The following is a 19,782-nucleotide window of genomic DNA, read 5'->3' on the forward strand; positions in this document are numbered from 1 at the left end:
ATAAGATACAAGTAGAGTCTCCCTCTCTTTCCTCTCATCCGCTCTCCGTCTCTCCTTTAATTCTCCACAGCTGAGGGGACACATGGCACTGATCCCTCGAGGAAGCCCAAGGTCAGACTCGGGGCACAGACGTTAAGAGGGGAGGCCTGCTTCAGTATCCAGTATCATTCATTTAGTGTGACACTCGTCAGCAGTTCAACACATGGGATGCTTCCTGATGATGCAGACTGTTACTGTGTGTTGCTCTCAATGCTATAATTTCCAAATTAATTCAAGTGTTTTAAGGAATGTTAAAAAGGACATAACCCCAAGAGGGGTGGTCAAATAGACAGTGTGCTGCACTGTGAATAATTAATTATATCATTATCAATAATCCTGCAGATTATTTTCTCAATTCACTATCTGGTTTATAAGATACATGTCATGTTTTCTACGACCAACAGTCCAAAAATAACGTAAAAAGTTTGAAAGATCAACAAAACAGTTAAAACTATTTAAATTTCGGTTGACTTGGATTGATTAAAGGATAAATTCACCCGTAAAAGAAAAAAACAGTCATTAGCTATTCACGGAGAAGATGGAAAGTCAGGTGAAGTTTGGTAGTCCACAAAACATTTCTGGAGCTTCTCAGCAAACTGAAGTCGATGGGGACTTGTTTTAAAAAAGTTTTTTAAAAACTCCAGAAGCTACAGTGAAGATTTCGGCTTAAAAGAGTGTAAACATCTTTTCAAATCAATGTGGGGCTTTGGGGAGACTTGGAGACTTCATACAGCTCGTATGAAGCCATTTTATGTTTTTTCTAGTTTTGTTATTTTAATATTTTTAAACACGTCCCCGTCAACTTCAGTTGTTTAGGAGAATGCTGCAACTCTGTTTTGCTGTGAAGCTCCAGAAATGTTTTGTGGACCACAAAACTTTCCATCGGCACAAGGGTGAGTAGATAACATTTCTGGGTGAACTTATCTGTTAACCTCATCTGCTAGCAAGCCTGGGCCGTGTTTTGTTGTGTCATTGTCTGACTGAATACCAGTAGTGGTCATCAGATATAATGTAAAGGTAGAACCACTTATATTAAACAAGGAAATTAAAAGCCACACTCTGTTTCTGTTGTTCCTTTTAACCTAACAGTATTTTATACATTGTTCCTCATCTAGATCACTTTAACACACTGCACATACAGCAGTGACTACAGGTACAAACAGCTTGTTGTTTACCTGTATTTATCTTCTTCCTGTAAATTACGTACTTGCAACAAGAGTCATTTGGTATTTAGTCTTTTTTTAGATAATTGGAAGGATTAAATGTTTTTTATTAGTGAGAAAATACTTCTTCATATACAATTGACAATTCAAAAACTCTGGATTATCTGATAATGTCACAGAGATGAAAACAAAGCTGTTATTCTTTCGCAGCTCAAGAAAAATTCAACACATGCTTTTCCTGGAACAGCGATGGTATCTCTGTGCATATGACAGTGTTGCATGTTTGTCTATTCCAGGGAAAGGTTAACCTCCTCTGTTGCTCTTCCTGAGCTTTCTGTTTTTGTTAATTAGAGGGTTTTTTTTTTAGACTTCTTTAGGGATGGAAATGTCCGTCAGCCCACCACTTTGGTCCAGACTGAAATATCTTAACAACTATCAGATGGAATGCTTTAACATTTTGTTCAGATATTCATGTTTCCCACAGGATGGATCCTGCAGACTTTTTTGGACCCCTGACTTTTCCTCTGTAGTGTCATGAAGTTGACATTTTTGGCTTTTAGTGAAATAGCTCAACCACTTTGATAGATTGCCATGAAATTCAAGGTGCTTAGAGGTTACCCTCTAAAGACTTGGGTCATTTTCTGACTCTTCCTGTAGCATCACCATGAGGTTGACTTTGAAATATCTGGACAACAATTGGGTGATTTTTTGTGAAATTCCATACAAGCATTCATGGTCACCAGACACTGAATCATAATAACTTTTCATGTAGCACTTTCACACACAAAAAAACCCCAAAATAAAACAAAAGGCCCTCTCTAGAGCCACTGTTTTGTTTGTCTGTTCTGGGCTACTGTAGAAAAAAGGCAGACTCTGTAGAAGCGGACTTGCTCCCTTTGTAGAAATAAGGGCTCATTCTAAGGTAACGAAAACACAACGAGTCTTAGGTTCAGATGCTTATACACTAATGAACACACAGTTAAACAGATTATTGTGAGGGAATTACAACAGCCATGACACTCGTCAGATTTTGCGCAGTTGTGATGCCATCACGTCAACACAGACACATAGACAGACATATGAACACCTGGAAAAGTATTCAAAACTGTGTCAGTGTTAGTTCTCGCTATGAAAGGTGTCTTCAGGACCACATTCGACCATGATGACACACACACACAAAGAGACTCAGTAAAACCAGTGGTTTTACTTGTAATTGAGTAACATTTCAGTAAAGTAACTGTACTACTACTGGAATACAGATTTTTAATACTCTTTCCACCAATGCAGTGTAAATTTTAAAAGCTGACTTTTCTTTGAAAAAGTCAGTGAAGTAGACTATTAAATTGAAGTTGTACAAGCTACAAAGTTTTAACAACTTAAAATTATTAGTCTACTTTAGTTGGTAATTTTGAGGTAATGGTTTTTGTATAGCATGTTAGTATGTTAGCATTTAGCTCACATACAGCCTCATAAACTTTTTTTTTAACTTTAACTTTTTAAACTTTAAAACTATTTGCACACATAACATATCATAATAAAATTATATATAAAACCAGATGATTATAAAAATACAACAAGTGCCAAACGTCCAAAAACACAATGAAGATACACAAAAAAAAGTTTTTTTAATTTTTATTTTGTAGAGATGACGAGGTCTTAACAACAGTTCACCATGATATCTGAAGGAGTACAGGCCATGTTCTCTTTTATATAAAGGAAGGTGAAGAGCCACCAGACTGGCTGTAGTAGTCTTGGTTTTATCCAAACCATTAACAGTCTAAGTACATAGAAAGTGTTGCCTGTTGTACGAAGTCCTCTGAGACAAAAAAATGTGGTTTTGGGGACAATGTAATCTTTAATTCCTGTAAACAGGCCTGTGCTCTATTACTTTGTTTCACTCACACATCCGTGTGTACACCTGCATTCCAGCCATACCACTGCTGTATTACAGCACAGGCACTCCTTCTCTCCTCCTCCTCCTCCTCCTCCTCCTCCTCACTGCAGGAAGAAATTGAACTTGAGCAAACAAACACACACACACACACACACACACACACACACACACACACACACACACACACACACACTCTGTCTCTAAACTAATCACAAACACCATTGCTTTGAGTCTGGAGTGCTGTGCTGCAGTTGACACCAGCTTTAGCCTCTAGAGCGCAACACTAGCACATCAGTCAGGTTGTTTCTTAATAAAGAAGCCGGTTCCTGTGGTCAGCAGTTGTTACTGTCACTCATCATCACAGCCTCCCCCTGTGCGCGCACATACACACACACATACACACACATGGGCAAGCTGGAGCCTGTACAAACACATGCATTCACACACGCTCACTCACTTTCAAACACACACACAAAAGCAGACATGAGCCAAGGAGCATGGGCAGCAGGGTCACCCTAGCGCCATGCTTCATAAAGGGCGCCGTTACAATAGGTTTACTGTTACTCTGACGACTGACGGGACACAATAAGACTGAATGTGCTGGTCTGATGCTTCCCTGTTCCTCTACATTTTTCACTTGATGACAAGGAAGACAGACTGAGACGGGACAGCATGTTATCAGAGGACGCCCCTGAAGGTGAGTTGGCTCATTGCAGGGTTAATCTACACATGTAGTGCTTAGAGAGAGAGAAAGAGAGAGAGAGATATGTGAGAGAATAATTTATGGGTGGCTGAATTTTGATGAGACTCCTTAAAAAACATGTCATGGTATGCTTCAAACACTGTCAGATTCATTGAGAAGAATTTCCTGGAAAACAAACTGAAAGGCAACAGCTTTAAAATTTAGAGGAAAGTCAATAACAGTATGGTGCAACTGTGACACCGTATTACACTTTAAACATCCGACCCACTCGACCACACTCTTACACAGGACATGAAATCACCTAAAGAAGAGAGAGGTTTCAAAAAATTGTGTTTCATTGCGTCATGCTGAGATGCTTCTCAAGAAATTCAGAATAAAATGACAGGCAGGAAAAGATGGAGGCTGCGAGGGAGGAAAGGAGGGGAGAGGAGCGAACCACAGGTAGAAAATGAGAGGAATTAAGCCTAAAGGAGTTATAAATGAAATTTCACAGGCCGACACTTCAAGAGGGCCACTAGGCAAGGTGGATCAAAATGCAGAGAGGGGAGGAGAGAGGAGGTGAAAGAAGAAAGGAGGAGAAGAAGAGAAGGGTGAGAGGGGATTAGTGTAAGAGCAGTGGAGGTGGGGTTTGGTTTGGGGGTGACAGATGGGACTCACCCAGATCCAGAGGGGTGTGGTGATGAATTGTGAGATTCCTGTGAGTAGGGATATTTGCACTGCAGCTGTCAATGGTTCAACACCTACGCACCCCCACGCCTCCCCCCTCCTCACCCCCTTGTGTCACACACACATACACACACTCACGATTCATATCTTGTTTTTAGGGCTGCATAACTGGTGTAGTCTTGAGTCAATCAATAAAAAATTCCTCTTCGACTAAAGACGGTGATTCACGCTCTTGTATGGTTAAAGATTAACATACGGTGTCTGGGTAACGGAGGTTTACAGGCTGTATTTGCTCATGGCGTGGCCTGTCTTTACTTTATTATTCCTCTCTGGCCATAGTTCAATGACTGAGAGAGTGAAGCTCACCTGGGAATTAATTCGAAGCAGTTAAGTAGCGACGGTGTAAACAACCCCTCAGTCATATGCAAGTCAACTTTATATCTACAGCACCTCTTACATCCACAATCACAAGGTGCTTCATAAGTGCATGAGTCACATAAAATACAACACTGTTTCATACAACTAGAGCTTCAGGGGATTGGAGTAATAAGTTATAAAAAAGGCCAGCCTATACAGGGTATTTGTATTTTAGAAATATTGTTGCTATTATATTACTTTTCTTTAAGACCTGCATTGCTAATTCACTATATTTAGGGTTAGTATGTCCCTGCTTTTTGAGTGTCCTTTAGAAGTTTAATTTGTGATTAATATGGCCTTTGATGATACAATAACACTATCTATCTATTTATCTATCTATCTATCTATCTATAGAAACCCTGATCTCAGTGCTATGAAATTCAGAGTTAAACACCTGGTTGTATTAATAAGTAGGCAGGTTTTTTTTTCATTGATCTAGTAGAAAGAATGCCAATTTTGAACCATCTCAAGTCCTAGTGGAAAGGGGGAACACATATCAGCAGGGGAACAGACTTTGACACAAGACCGGTGCTCTCCATCAAGTAAATGCTGGTCATTGGTTTCTATCACTCTCCCTCCTCACCTTGCTTTGCCTCCTCCATCAGCGAGTGCACAAGTGTGTCAAGCATGTCAGATATATATCGTTAATACTAAACCATTCATGTGTAAGCAGCATTTTAAGGTTGAAGCTGGTTGAGGTGGAGCTAATTTAAGTACTTTATATCAATTTTAGTCCAGTGGTTCTCAACCTATATGAGCCAGGTCTGTCAATGAGGGGTTGTAAGATGATTGACTGGGATAGAAATAAAAAAAAAACAAAAAAAAAGTTCTGCTGAATATATTTGCATTGAAATATTGAATAATTGAATAATAATTTGCATTGAATTATTGGATAATTTGAACTCTTTGGGCCTCAAGCAGTTATTTAAATAAAACCACCTGAAGGGTTTCGCTGAAACTTCTCTTTGACAGACACAGTGCTGTTTTCGTACGGGGACATACTCCAAAAAGGGAACCACAGGTTTTATCTTTAACAATGCACTGTACTGTATATAAGGTTAACTACATGTTTTACTTGAAATGTTAACCTGGGAATTACTGTAACTTTAGCTGTCAGATAAAGGAAATGAAGCAGAAAGAAGAATAGGTCAAAATAAAATGTAAGTGGCAGTACTTGAGTAAATGTACTTGTAGACCTGATTACTACACTACTACACTCTTAATATTGATTTGATCAGATTTTTTTTACTCTACTATTTGTTTTAGTGTCCCTCCATTTTGTTGGCATCAGTTCAGTATGTAACTACAGGCATTGTGAAATGACCTGATTAATGATCAGACCGTTAAAGGGCGGGAAACAGATGAGTTCAGCATGTCAGCATGTGGCTTTGATTTCTCCTCGCGCCCGCCCCGCCTTCTCACCTGGACGGAAGTGAACATAAAAGGCAGCTCAGGTGGAGACAGCCTCTCACCTCCTCCTCCTCCTCCTCCTGCTCCGTACAGGTAGTGCGGCACGCCAGCGCTCCGCTCTCTAGTCTGCTCTCGGTCGAGGACAGGAGGCAAGCCACTGGACATGATTCACTCCTGTAAATATGAGACAACTTGAAATATTCTTCTTCTGTTTCCTCATAACCAGTAACCTCACGGACTAATGGGGCTTATACTGCTGAGCCTGATTCTTCGGTACTGGATCAACACCGTGGAGGGTAAGCAGCAGTGGGAGGACTGTTGTCGGCTTTAACAATCAAGGGCAACACGTTAATAATGTGCAAACAAAGAGTAACAGTGACTCAAGAGCAAACCATAAATTCTCTGTTGGTATTTATGACTCTCTTAACATGTTTTACACACTTACTCTGATAGTTAAAAAGATAGTTATACATGTCAATAAATGTGTTACATCTTCATTTTTTAAATGTAAACAGGTCACAGACTTCTTAAAAATTCAAGATCTCTTCCCTAGAGGGACCTTTAATTGTTGCAGGAAGTTCTGGCCGATGTTGAAATGTATACTGTGTTCATATTTACTGCAGGATCATGTTCATCCGGCAGCGCCGTGACTTGTGATGAATGTCTGCACCTCAGTTCTCAATGTGCCTGGTGCACACAGGAGGTAAACAAACAGCGTCTGCATGTATGAAACCACAACATGTTGGCAGGAGACCATAACGTGTTCAGAAATGTAGGATTTTTGGGTACAGATGAGCAAAATAAAATGACTTGTTGAGATGTTTCATGATCAGTAACACTGGAGGAGGCCCAGAGCTGAAACATGTCTGTTTCTGTCATTTGCTGTGCATTATTAAAAGTATTTATTATCAGTATTTTATTATTTTTGTTCATATGTTTGCACATGATGATGGTGATAATAATATTTTATGCCACATTATCAAACCATCCTCCATCTAACAGCACATGTGACTTTTTCCTTCATTTCTAGAATTTCACAGACTGGTTTTCAGTCAGCGAACGATGTGACACACTGGATATCTTATTAGAAAAGGGATGTGCCCGGAGCCAGCTACAGTTCCCTGTTTCTAAAGGTCAAATCCTGCAGGATCTCCCACTCGGGAAGAAGACCAGCAACGTTAACAGCACTCAGATCTCGCCACAGAAAATGGCACTCAAGCTGCGACCTGGTACGTAAACCTAGTTTGATTTGACGATTTTCCTCCTGAAGTGGTTTCCTCATTTTCAGCTGGAGATAAGCTGTTTGTTTTGTTTTTGCACAGGCAGTCAGGTGACTTTCCAGGTCAAGATTCAACACACAGAGGACTATCCTGTGGACCTCTACTACCTGATGGACCTGTCAGCGTCCATGTTCGACGATCTGAAGAAGATCAAAGACCTGGGCTCCTCTCTGTCCAAAGAGATGGCCAACCTCACCAGTAAATTTCGAATGGGCTTTGGCTCTTTTGTGGAGAAACCTGTGCTGCCCTTCATCAAGATCACAGAAGAAGAGCTGGCCAACCCCTGCAGGTATGCAGTAAACATGAAAACATGTCCAGGCACTTCAACAAAATCCTCTGATTTCTGATGTATGTTTTCACTTTTTAGAGCATCTTATTTCACAAATCTCTGTTTTGACTTTTGCCTTGTTGCAGCGGGGTTGGCTTAACGTGCTTGCCAACTTTTGGCTATAAACACGTCTTGTCTCTGACGAGCAGCACGGACAAGTTCAACGAGATAATTGCAAGACAGCAAGTATCTGCAAACACGGATGTGCCAGAGTGTGGTTTTGACGCCATCATGCAGGCGGCTGTTTGTGGGGTCAGTTTTTTGTTTCTAAAAAAATGACCAAAAGATGTATTATGTTCTGTCATGACAGCCTCATTATTCGATTAGTCAGCTGAGTCAGGAGCAACACAATACATGTCTCATTACAGGACAAGATCGGCTGGAGGAATGACTCGATGCGTTTGCTGGTGTTTGTCAGTGATGCTGACTCACACTTTGGGATGGACAGTAAGATGGCCGGCATCGTGATTCCTAATGATGGGCAGTGTCACCTGGATGACAACAACGAATACGCCATGTCCACAGTGCAGGTACGTCCTCGTTTAGAAAGACTTTTTGGGGTTATTTTGCTCATTTAAACACGACCTCAGTTTCATGTGTCACTTCAGGGTCATCTACGATGAGTCATCTCATCATGAGCCTCACAGCACACTCACTGGTGACATTTCACCATTTCTATTCCAGGAGTATCCAACTCTCGGTCAGCTGATTGATAAAGTGGTGGAGAACAATGTCTTATTGATATTTGCAGTGACAAAAGAACAGACACACAACTATAAGGTAAGGTGTTTGTCAGTGAGCACAATGTTTACTGAGGTTTGCATATTTATTCATGGAGCTGCGTTCTCACTGAACCTGTTCGAACTGGCCCTCTGCTCTTCCCCGCTCCTTTGCGTACTTTTCTTTGCTTTCGGGACGCCGAGCCAAGTCTGTCCACATTTGTAACAGTGGCTTTGCTGTTTAGCTGTTTTTGTTTTTTCTGTCACAGAACTATGCAAATCTCATTCCTGGCGCCACAGTCGGAGTCCTGGCGACAGATTCACGGAATGTCTTGGAGCTGATTGTGACGGCATACAAGGTAAATAAACAGCCGGTGATCTGGACTGTGCGGGTCGACTGTGTGTGGTGTGTGTGTGTGTGTGTGCGTGTGTGTGTGTGTTTGTGTGTGTGTGTGCAGGCATTAAGATAGAGAACACCTGCTAAAATCTAAATTGGATTTAATCAAGTTATTGAGTTTGAACCAAAACACATATAAACATGAAGCATTAATGAATTAACTCTCTGCCTCCTCTGCTCTTCCTCTTTCATTCTTTCCTCAAACACGTTTTTCCCTCTACCACCCGGTGCTTTGCATCAGCATGTTTGACAGCAAGTCTCTGCTTGTCTCAGCTGTTTGATCTCCTCGTCCCTCGACTCTGACTTGCTCTTTCTTCCCCACTCTCTCTCTCTCTCTCTTTATCTTTATCTTTCTCTGTCTGTCTACCTCTTTGCACTCGGTGTCCTTCTTTTTAAATCCCCCCTGGCGGCGGTGAACGGTGGCGAGTCCTCTAATTACTTCATCAGTTACGTCGCTGACACCTACTTTTAGTCTGTGCCATGTTAACCACACTGAAGAGAGGAGTCCTGATTGTAGATACCTGCGGTTCTTAAACAGAGGCCTATTTATTTACAGAAGAAGTATGACTTTTAATTATACTCACCTGCATCTTTGGATTAATGTTTGTTGCTCAGTGGATAGACATTTAAATACCCTGCAACGTATTACTGAATAAGAGTTAAAGTCTCTGTTTTACCCACTACGCCTTAATCCGTCTTTAAATTGGGTGTATCCACTAAACATCCCCCTGTTTTCTCCTCCTTAGCAACGCCGAAGACATAGTACAATTACAGGCCTGCAGGAAACACACAATTAACCCTGTGTTAGCACCCCAGACAGTCCGTCACAGAGTTCATTAGTCAGTCAAACACTGTGTTTCCTCCGGCTGAGGTTAGCTGTCACTCTTCCCTCAGGTGCTTTTGTGCAGCCCAGCACACCTGGGATGATGACTCACCCAAAAGGAGAGAGCTATATAGGAAGTTTGAGCACGCTACAGGTCAGCACAGGGTCAAAGTGTGATTTCACTTAAAGCCCTGGAAATTCCACATGATTAGTTTATTTTATTTATCTTCATTCAGACAGGTAATCTCATCAGACACCGGAGCAACAGCAGCAATGCAAAAATAATAGACGTCAGTTTATTGACTTGATAGTTTGTTCAGTAGCAGGTCTGTGCTGCCAATGGCATTTCCATACAAGATGCTGATGTATATATAATATATGTGTGTGCGCTGTTTTCCAGGAACTGCGTTCAGAGATTGAACTGGAGGCCCTCGGAGACACAGAAGACCTGCAGATGTCTTTTACAGCCATTTGTCCAGATGGGACAGTCCTGCCCGATGTAAAACGCTGCTCCAACATCAAACCTGGAGAGATGGTCAGTTATTTTACTCACCAAGTGCTCTACCTCTGTCTCTGTATAACACCTGGCTTTCATACAGACAAGTGCTTTACAGGTAACAAGCAAACTAATGAGAGTGTTAAGTACGGGTGTAAGGATCCAGATTGACATATCGATTCAGTGATCAGTGATGCAAAGTGAAAACATCGATTTTTAAATTCCCCCGGCATGTCTGTGTCCCCTCCTTTGTAAACATTCAAACAGTGCCAGGGCAGAGAAGAAGAAAAGAACAAGACCATGAGGATACTTACTCCCCTCTCAGGAATAAATCAGCAGTGTTGAAATATTTTGGATTTTGGAGAACTTTTTCTTTTATGGCCACAAACAGAAAAAACCCCAGAAAAAAGTGGCTGGCATATTCTACTGTTACTGATTGTGCTCAAATGTGAATAAAAATGCTAAAAGTGAAATACTATAAATAAAAATGAGAAAATAAATTAATCTTCTTTGCCAAACAGCAAAAACAATAAAAACATTATAATCATGAAGCAGCCTGAGGTTAAGGAGGTTGGTTTAAAGGTTATGTTTATGATATCAACACTTCTGGCTCCTCAGCAAAATGCTGCTGCATGAAAGGTTTCTGCTCTACAATCAGGTTGAACTTAAAGTTTCATGTCAGAGGACTACATGGTGCACACATCAAAGAGAAGACTAGTGCAAGAGCATGTGCTCATTTATTAATAAAATATTTTTTTATTTAACACAAAAGCTTACGTATTTGATATAAAAAGATGGGTGTAATGTGTGGTCTGCTTGTACTCCTCCATTTCACAAACAATAAAACATTCACTACATGAGGAAAACCTTTGAGTGTCTCAAGCTCCCTGTTGGCCGAGCATCGCGTCGTAGTGAATATAATTCTGAGGCCGTGTTCTCCCTCTGAGCTCGAGCAGCTGTCATTGATAGTATAATCGATTAATCGCTTAAAATGTTCAAACATTCAGTAGATACAACTTATCAAATATGATGATTTACTGATAGTTAAGTAAATATTACTGGGAATAAAAGATGCAATTTGATGACATCACCGGGCTGTGAGAAATTATGATAAGCATTTTTTAATTTTCTGATATATTAAAGACAAAATGATTAATGGAGTAATGGAGAAAATAATCAACAGAATAATCGATTATGAAAATAATCAATTAGTTTGCAAAAAACTCATGAAAGGACTAAAACCAATGATCTTTCAATAGTTTCTGACTCTCCCAGTCTGTCTATGTCTCTTTTTTTTAAAATAAAAAATCACACATGCAAAGTTTCATTTTTTAAAATAGCAACTGGGCACTGCTTGTTAATATGTTTTTAATAGATTTTGGGGGAAAAAAAGCTGTAGCTTCTTTGCTCCTCAGGTGGTCTTCAACGTGTCTGTGGCGCTCCCAGGATGCCTTTCAGGAGTCCGGCACTTCTCCCTCAAACCGGTGGGTCTACAGGACAGTCTAGAGGTGGAACTGGAGTCTCTTTGCTCGTGCGACTGCCGGCAGCCACCTGAAGCAAACGGCAGCCAGTGCACCGAGGGCCAGGGGGCTTTCCAGTGCGGTGTGTGTGTGTGTCAGCCAGGGTTCCTGGGAGCAGAGTGTGAATGCAATGAAGAAAGCGCTTTGTTGAGTAACTGCCTGGCAAACAATGGGTCTGAGATATGCAACGGTCAGGGGCAGTGCTACTGTGGCCAGTGTGTGTGTGACGCATCCAGCTTTGGACGCATCTACGGGCCGTACTGCGAGTGTGACAATTACTCTTGTGTTCGCTTCCGTGGGGAGCTCTGCGGAGGTGAGTGATTATGTGTGAATGTCATACATTATTCATATGTTTTTGAGCCTGTTGCTTGAGCGACTTTGTGTTCGTAGGCCACGGAGTGTGTGACTGCGGAGAGTGTCACTGTGAGAGCGGCTGGACGGGGGAGTATTGTAACTGCAGCACCAGCACGGAGGCATGCATGTCAGAGGATGGCGCTCTCTGCAGCGACCGGGGGAGATGTGAGTGTGGCCGGTGCATCTGCTCCGTACCTGGAGCATCTGGGGACAAGTGTGAAAAGTGCGCTACATGTGGAGACGCCTGTAGCTCTGCAAGGTGAGAGCACATTCATGCCACCAGCTCTTGAATAAGGATGTAATGTAGAGGCTTTTGTCGGCTGTAATTGTTGTATCTTTACCTAAAAGATATAAGATGTTGTCTCCTTACGCCACATGATCCGTCTGTTCCTTTGAGTACAGGCCTATCAGGTTCTGGTCCTCTTGTTCACATGTGTCTACACCTTCCATGTGACATCAAAAGACAACTAATGGCCAACACAGCACTAAGAGATTTCCTTTCTACATTTTAAAGCAGCTGTCAGGGCCAGTGCCATCTGATACCACTGTTATAGGGCAAGGCTGGTGATAGAGAGTGAGCGAAGCCTTGGGAAAACTGTGATAAGTGTACAACACTGTGATTTCTTGTACTCACTGTGTCAGTGATTGAAGCCTCATTAAACCTCAGCTTCCCGAGAGGCACTGTATCGCCCCGAAGGAAAACCTGACCTTTTGTTTTGCCTCTTGTTTTGTAACCAGGGCCTGTGTAGAGTGCCATCTGGAAGATAAGGACGATGTGGAGACGTGTGATCAAACATGCAGCGTCCCTAAAATTTTCATCAACACAACAGCAGGTAAATGACTCTAGCTAAAAGGCTCTAGCTGCTTAACAACCCTGATTCTAAAAAGACTTTGGACGCTGTGTAAAACAGAATGTGATACTCCGACGTATGAAAACCATACAAAGGAAATGTAGTTAATGTTTTACCTAATCTTTGTAAATATATGTTTATTCTGAATGTGATGCCAGCAACCCTTTTCAAACAAGTTGGGACAGGAGCGACAAAATACTGGGAAAGTTGTGGGAATCAGGGTTGTAAACAATTGAATGCATTTCCTTGAAAAATGATTGAATATACTCTAGTTTCTGCTTCTTTTCTGCACTTATCCTACAGCTTATTTCCTGACGTGGCGATATATCACAATATGTCACTGCACATTTGACTGTTAAGCATTACATGAGAACAAAAGGCTTTGTACCTGTCCCACTAATCAACTTTAATCACCTTTTTTTGCTTTGTTACTATACTTAAGTAGATTTTTCAGGTATCTGTACTTCACTTGAGTATTTATTTTTACTAATACTATTTTTTACATACTCCCTACATTTTAACACACACACATACAGTATCTGTACTTTCTACTCCTCACATTTCCAAAACAGGTTTGTTACTTTAGTTTTAATGCATTTGAGGGGAATAATAGATTACTTTTACTTTTGCTTCATTGCACGCCGCCTTCTCAACATCAACAAGACTGATTTCAACCTATCAGGGCATATCACGCAGGCATAGCAAGACGGAAACAGACAGAGACGGGGACTCAAATGTGAGTCAAAGACGTTTTAGTATCTCATATCTGCAGAGACCCTGCAGCCCTCTTTTACAGCCATTAGCCTGTATTTTCTTATTTTCTCATTTTTTTACATCCTTGGAATAAAACTCAACAATCAATTATCTTTCTGGTGCGTTTACGAGCAGCTTGGACAAACCCTACTGATTCTACATTTAAGTTTAATGGTCTTTGAATTATATTAATATGAAGTGAGGTTCAGTCAGGTTTGCACAAAAAACGGCCAGTACAAATATCTTTCAGAGGGATACTTTTACTTTTATACTTTAAGTACATTTCAGAGCCTGTTCTTTCTTATTTTTACTTGAGTATAGAGGTGGAATCAGTACTTCTATTTCTACCAGAGTCTTCTTTTCCACAAGTATCTGTATTACCACTGCAGAGTGTGTGTACTTTTGCCACCCCTACAAATCATCATGATATGATTTTGCTGAAATTTTTTAACAATAACATTAAATTATTGTCCAGTTCTTGTCAAGTATATGTCAAATGTTCAACTTCAGATGTGATTTAGTTGATTTGAAAAGGTTAAATAACTGAAAAGGTAAATAATTTGTTCAACCAGTGGAGGCTGCAGGCATTTAAGAGGACAATACCATGAGTTTAGCTTGTTTTAAACTGTTAACTGCAAATGGCATGCACCTAATATTACTTATCTATTTCCCAAAGCATGCTGTATGTCTTTAGATGTCACTATAGTGTGACAATCAACTGGCTGATACTTAAAACCTGCTTCAGATCGTCAGTGTATCACAGGGAATATTATGTTCCCATCATGTAACATCTGATGCAGTTTTGGGAGGGTATTGTTTACAAAATTCACGTGGGAACCTTCAAAATCTGAAACTTAAGAAACAGTGTCCATGTTTGCTTATTACTTGTTATCCAGGTTTGTTTCTTTTTTGTTTTTTGATAACATACAGTAGCTGAGGACAGCATGGATTTTTCTGGCAGCCAAACGTTGATGTCAGGGTGTCTTGGAAGAGATTAAGAAGGGAGAATATTCAAAACTGTCCTTGGCATGATATAACATAACATCGACAGCAAAAAAACAAAACAAAAGAAAACCTAAATCCTCTCTCCGAAAGAACATTTCAGGCAGGATTCATAGCAAACTGGCATCAAATGAAATCAGTGGATAGCTTGAAGGAAATAACTTGATATGATTTGAAAAATTGGCCAGCAGCAAAGGTTTTTTAGCCAGGTAAGACATACAAATTAGTGATACAGTAAATTAGGATAGGAAAATAAAAGAAGTCTATTTTTACAGTATGTGCACTGACATTAACACTACATATACACCTGCCTCTTAGCATGACCTCCTACCTGTGCTGTAAATGCATGTTGTTTGGAGTTTGTCCTCTCGGCTCAGTGTTTTTGATAGTGCTATCAACATAGAGCCATGCTAAGTTCCCCCATGGGTCAGAGATTTGGAGGAATGCTGACCCACACCAACTCAGGTGTCTGTCTGTAGCCTGCATCCCCCCCGCCTCCAACACAACACCATCCATGTCCATTCAGGCAGCACTGGACAATGGGGAACATATTATTTACCTTGTCGTACAGGCAGAGCTATTGTAGTGCATGTGAATGGCCACAGGACCTCGTCTTCCTTTATAGACCTGATTATTTTAAACCTTGTGCGAGCTGAGAGGTATATCTGGTTATCGCCCAGGATTTTCAGGCTTCAGATGTGAAATACAATGGCACACACATGAACACACACCAGATTTTAGACTTTGATATGGAAATCACACTGACAGCACAACAGAGGCGAGTATATCCTTTTACACTCTCAGCACAATGTGGAGAGGGAAGATGATATACGGTGGATTCATGGCTTCCTTATGGATATGCATGTTCTCATTTCCTCTCAGATTATGACAAGGGCCCTTCTATGAAATGCACGCTGATGACAGAGAACGAGTGCCGGATCTCGTTTAATGTGGTAGGAGGTGATACAGGGATCATTGCCTACAATCTTGAGATGTACGGTAAGTTTTACAATGAAATACAAAACAGATAAAGCAAAGAAGGAGTTCTGGTGAGAGTCTCATCTCATCCTCTGTCCTGTCCCAGGTTGCCCGGAGCCTCCCAACATCCCCATGATTATTCTGGGCGTCTCCCTCTCCGTCGTGTGTATTGGCCTGATTCTGCTGGCTGTGTGGAAGGTGCTGGTGTCGGTCCATGACAAGAAAGAGGTGGCCAAGTTCGAGGCTGAGAGGTCAAACGCAAAATGGCAGACGGTAAGTCATTGAAGTAGCCTTATTGTTATTCTTTGTCTTATGCTGTTTAGAGTAAAATCATGCTGAAAATTTAGGATCCACAATTCACATAGAGGAAGATGTGAACAGGAAGTATAATGTTACATGGAGTCAGCTACATAGCTGTAGCCTACAAGCCTGATTGTTTACATTTTGGCAAATTGACATTAAAAGTATGCCGAATTGTCTATTAGCAGTTCTTGTTCGCACTGTATCCAGGTATGAACAGACAACTATGACTGGATTACTTTGATCCTGAAGAAAACTTAAAAATTTGGTGATTCTAAGGCAAGTTCTGTTATAAGTAGCATCTTTATTTCTTTCATTTAAATCACAAGATTTAAGAATGTTTTTGCATGATGACATCAAAGATAATTATATGATTAGAAGGTGTAAATAACAGAGAATCTAAAAATATGTGTATAATGTCTGTGTGTTCATATTTGACTGAGTTATGACTCGGAGAAGGAGTGTACAGTGTGTGCTTCACAGTTTGAAAGCCTCTGCCCTAAAACCCACCCAAATTCCATGTATATCTTTAGTTACTGACATTCTTTCACATTTATATGATACTGTGAAATATCACAAAGTGTTAGTGGTCTAAACACCTACACTCCCCCTGTGCTCTGAGCTCCCGTTCAGGACCACTAGCTGCACAGCTAACTGAGCTAACTAGCTAAAAGCAGCAGCATTTAGCAGCAGTTATTGGTTACACTATCAATATGCTTGTTTTGAGTATGAATTCAACAGGTGGAAAATTTTTACATAAGGCACCTTTAAGCATGTTAAACATTTCAAGTACACACAGAAAAAAATAGCAACTTGAAAATTGGCATAAAATAGTCCCACAAAAAAGCATTTTGAGTAATGTTTGCTAAAACATTACAGACCTGTATTTAAAGATTTATGTCTTCAGTCAGAACAAATGAGCTTGGGACCTCAAGCCACAGACAGGATGGTATATTGGTATATGAAGTTATTGTTGACCAAAACTGATCTTAATATTCTTGTGACAACATTTTTATCCATTGTTCCCTCGTGTTAATTCAACGTGATTATCAATATTAACGGCTTCATGTCTTTCTTCTTTGTCTGTCTTCAGGGGACCAACCCTCTGTTCAGAAGCTCAACGTCCACATTTAAAAATGTAACTTATAAGAACAATGAGAGAGAAAAGATTATTACACTGGATCACCACCGATGATAAACTGGAAACAATGGAAAGCCAACATCTGAGTGCACTTAGAAGTGTGTGTGTGTGTGTGTGTGTGTGCGAGTTTGTGTGAGGCGAAGAGTAAGAGGGAAAGATTTTGTACCAGGAGTGTTTTTGAATGAATCTCTGTGTTGTTTCAGAGATGTTGTCACACAGTAGACAACACTGTGAACAGATTATGATGAATTTCCTGCTGTTAAAGTGCACTGCCGTTAATGTACTGTTAAACACTGCACTTTCCTGTTGCGTGATCCTACGAACTCTTCACACGTTTGTGTCTACTGTAACATGCAGCTTGGAAAGGAGGCGTACGAGTGGTCTACTACTGAAACAAAATGTTTTATTCTAATGAATGTAAATATGCAGGTGGATGATTATTATGTTTTTTTTAAATATTGTGTTGTTTTATCGTAAAGCAAGGCTGAGCCTTCGATGTTGATAATTAAGATTTTTAGTGGCATGGCACATAAATAAAGTTGAATTTTGACTTATTGTAAAATGGCATTTAAGGGTGTCAGATATTGATAGGATTGATTGGATTTGGAGGATTTAAAGTTTTGTTTACGGTGAGAGTCATCTCATTCCCTCTTTCCAGGCCAGTGATGGAAAATTAAAGTGCATTTTCTACTTTGAGGTTCTCATATTTTACTTGTGGAGTGTTTCCATTCTCCTACTGCTACTTTAGTAAAGGTACTTCTTATCAGTGATGGAAGGTAACTAAGTACATTTACTCTACTACTGTACTGAAGTACAACTTCAAGGTAATTGTTCTTGAGTATTTTGAGCATCTAACTTAAATAAACATTTTAAATACATGACCTTTACTTTTAATAAAGTATTTCTACTCTGTGTGTTGCTACTTTTAGGCCACTCAAGTAAAAGATCTGAGTAGCCTACTTCTTAACAGTGATGATGGAATGTAACTAAGTACATTTATTCTCGTGCTGTACTTAAATACAATTTCGAGGTAATTGTACTTGAGTGTTTTAAATATATCGGGTGCTAATACTCTTCAGTAAACATTTTAAATACATGACCTTTACTTGTAACAAAGTATTTCTACTCAGTGTGTTGCTACTTTCAGGCCACTCAAGTAAAAGATCTGAGTAGCCTACTTCTTAACAGTGATGATGGAATGTAACTAAGTACATTTACTCTCGTGGTGTTCTTAAATATAATTTCAAGGTAATTGTACTTGAGTATTTTAAGTATCTTGGATGCTAATACTCCAACATAGGTAAATACATGACATTACTTGTAATAAAACATCTGTACTCTCTGGTATTGCTACTTTTGGCTACTTAAGTAAAGTTACCTCTTACCAGTGATGGGATGTAAGTAAGTGCATTTACTCTACTACTGTACTGAAGTACAATTTCGAGGTAATTGTACTTTACCTGAGTATTTTAAGTATCTAACTTAAGTAAACATTTTAAACACATGACAGTATTTGTAATACAGTATTTCTACTCAGTGTGTTGCTACTTTTAGGCCACTCAAGTAAAGATCTGAGTAGCCTACTTATTAACAGTGATGATGGAATGTAACTAAGTACATTTACTCTTGTGCTGTAATGGGCCATTCTGCAAAATGAGTACTTTTGACATTGGTACTTTAAGTAATGCATGACTTTTACTTGTAATGAAGTATTTCTACACTATGGTATTACTACTTTTAGGCTACTTAAGTAAAAGCACTTCGTTGCCAGTGAGTACAATTTTGAGGTAGGTATATCAAGTATTTTAGGTGTAGACTAGTTACTTTGGCATCAGAGGTTGCCTATTTTTTCAATTTAATTATTGTATTGGCAATCGGATTTTTTAAAAATACACGATTCCAATAATCAGAAAAAAAATGCTGGATATCAGTTCCAAAAATCAGCCAGGCGATAATCAGTCGACTCATGGTGTACAGTATGTATACATTTTGAGGTAATTGTACTTTACCTGAGTATTTTTAGTATCTTACTTAAGTAAACATTTTAAATACACGACCTTTACTTGTAATAAAGCATCTGTACTCTGTGGTATTGCTACTTTTAGGCCACTTAAGTAAAATATTTGAGTAGCCTACTTCTTAACAGTGATCATGGAATGTAACTAAGTACATTTACTCTTGTACTGTACTTAAATACATTTTCAAGGTAATTGTACTTGAGTGTTTTAAGCATCTTCGACGCTAGGCGATAATCAGTCGACTCATGGTGTCCAGTATTTGTATAATTTAAGTTAACTTGTATTTTTTTAACACTTGAGTACATTTTATCTCTAAGACACTACTCACACGGGTGACTTTCACTTTACAAAAGCAATATTTGAACGCAGTCTCTTTACTATTACTGACTTTTGCTTACTTCTCTGCTCCTCACACCACAGCTCATTTGTAAAATAACAGGCACAGTCAAGTAAAAAGTAAGCAGCCTCACTAGAACGGAGGTAGAGTATTTATTTACATGTACAGGCCTGCAGTATGTGAGTTTATTTAT

The 19,782-nt window shown here is 39.8% G+C and overlaps 1 protein-coding gene across 1 annotated transcript; it reads left to right on the forward strand.

Moving 5' to 3' along the window:
* Positions 1–7,448: 7,448 nt before the first annotated feature.
* Positions 7,449–17,728, forward strand: itgb6 (integrin, beta 6). Its single transcript, XM_073464539.1, has 13 exons — positions 7,449–7,521; positions 7,615–7,861; positions 7,987–8,152; positions 8,269–8,430; positions 8,585–8,680; positions 8,889–8,978; positions 10,240–10,374; positions 11,751–12,168; positions 12,246–12,468; positions 12,948–13,042; positions 15,698–15,814; positions 15,900–16,066; positions 17,187–17,728. Exons 1-13 carry the CDS (start codon positions 7,500–7,502, stop codon positions 17,286–17,288), a joined length of 2,040 nt encoding a protein of 679 aa, XP_073320640.1. The 5' UTR covers positions 7,449–7,499; the 3' UTR covers positions 17,289–17,728.
* The last annotated feature ends 2,054 nt before the right edge of the window (positions 17,729–19,782 follow it).

This window comes from Pagrus major, chromosome 4 (genome assembly GCF_040436345.1).
Source record: "Pagrus major chromosome 4, Pma_NU_1.0".
Taxonomy (NCBI): Eukaryota; Metazoa; Chordata; class Actinopteri; order Spariformes; family Sparidae; genus Pagrus; species Pagrus major.

Coding starts and splice junctions, on each gene's coding strand:
- itgb6 (XM_073464539.1), top strand. CDS start 7,500: ATGGCACTCAAGCTGCGACCTG. Junction 8,153..8,268: donor TGCAGGCGGCTGTTTGTGGG/GTCAGTTTTTTG, acceptor GTCTCATTACAG/GACAAGATCGGCTGGAGGAA. Junction 13,043..15,697: donor TTTCATCAACACAACAGCAG/GTAAATGACTCT, acceptor ATTTCCTCTCAG/ATTATGACAAGGGCCCTTCT.